General features: G+C 61.6%; 1 protein-coding gene across 1 annotated transcript in view; it reads left to right on the plus strand.

The window, feature by feature from the left end:
- Positions 1 to 487, plus strand: part of CDC42SE1 (CDC42 small effector 1) — a 1,160-nt gene extending 673 nt beyond the window's left edge. Inside the window, exons 2-3 of the mRNA XM_009580789.1 lie at positions 2 to 55; positions 416 to 487. Of these exons, the coding sequence (XP_009579084.1) occupies positions 2 to 55; positions 416 to 487 (126 nt within the window). The remainder of the gene's footprint in view (position 1; positions 56 to 415) is intronic.
- The last annotated feature ends 218 nt before the right edge of the window (positions 488 to 705 follow it).

Raw genomic sequence — 705 nt, forward strand, 5'->3', positions numbered from 1 at the left:
CCACCTGACGCACATCGGCTCTGGCGACATGGCCGCGGGAGAAGGCCTGCCCATGGTACCCTACCCGCACGCACGGTTGGGGTGGTGGGTCTCCTGGTTGGGTGGTGGGTGTTGCTGTTGGGGTGATAGGTGTTGCTTTTGGGGTGCTGGGTCTCATGGTTGGGTGATGGGTGTCGCTGTTGGGGTGGTGGGTCTCAAGGTTGGCTGATGGGTGTCACTGCTGGGGTGGTGGGTATCACGGTTGGGTGATGGGTCTCACAGTTGGGTGGTGAAGTCCCACTGGCGGGTGACGGGTCTCGGGGGGGTGAAGCGGCCTTATGTTTGGGTGACAGGTCTTATGCTTGGGCGTCGGGCTGGCACAGTTGGGTGATGGGTCTCACAGTGGTGACGACACATCTCTGCACCCTCCCCACAGACCGGTGCCGTCCAGGAGATGAGGTCCAAGGGCGGTCGGGAGCGACAGTGGAGCAGCTCCCGGGTTTTGTAGCGTGTGAGTACATGGCCGTGAGAGCGACACGCAGCCCTGAGCACCCACTGTCCCCCTCCGAGGCACCACCGCTAATTAACACACCCAAACGAGCCACCACTTATGCGGTTCCGTAACCCGGCCTCTCGGACTTTGCAGATTCCTGGCTTTTTCAGCCCGAACTCGAACTGCCTGATCCCCCAACCAGAGGAGAAGCCAACCTCGAGCGCTTTAACCCC

This window comes from Fulmarus glacialis, unplaced genomic scaffold (genome assembly GCF_000690835.1).
Source record: "Fulmarus glacialis isolate BGI_N327 unplaced genomic scaffold, ASM69083v1 scaffold30846, whole genome shotgun sequence".
Classification (NCBI taxonomy): domain Eukaryota; kingdom Metazoa; phylum Chordata; class Aves; order Procellariiformes; family Procellariidae; genus Fulmarus; species Fulmarus glacialis.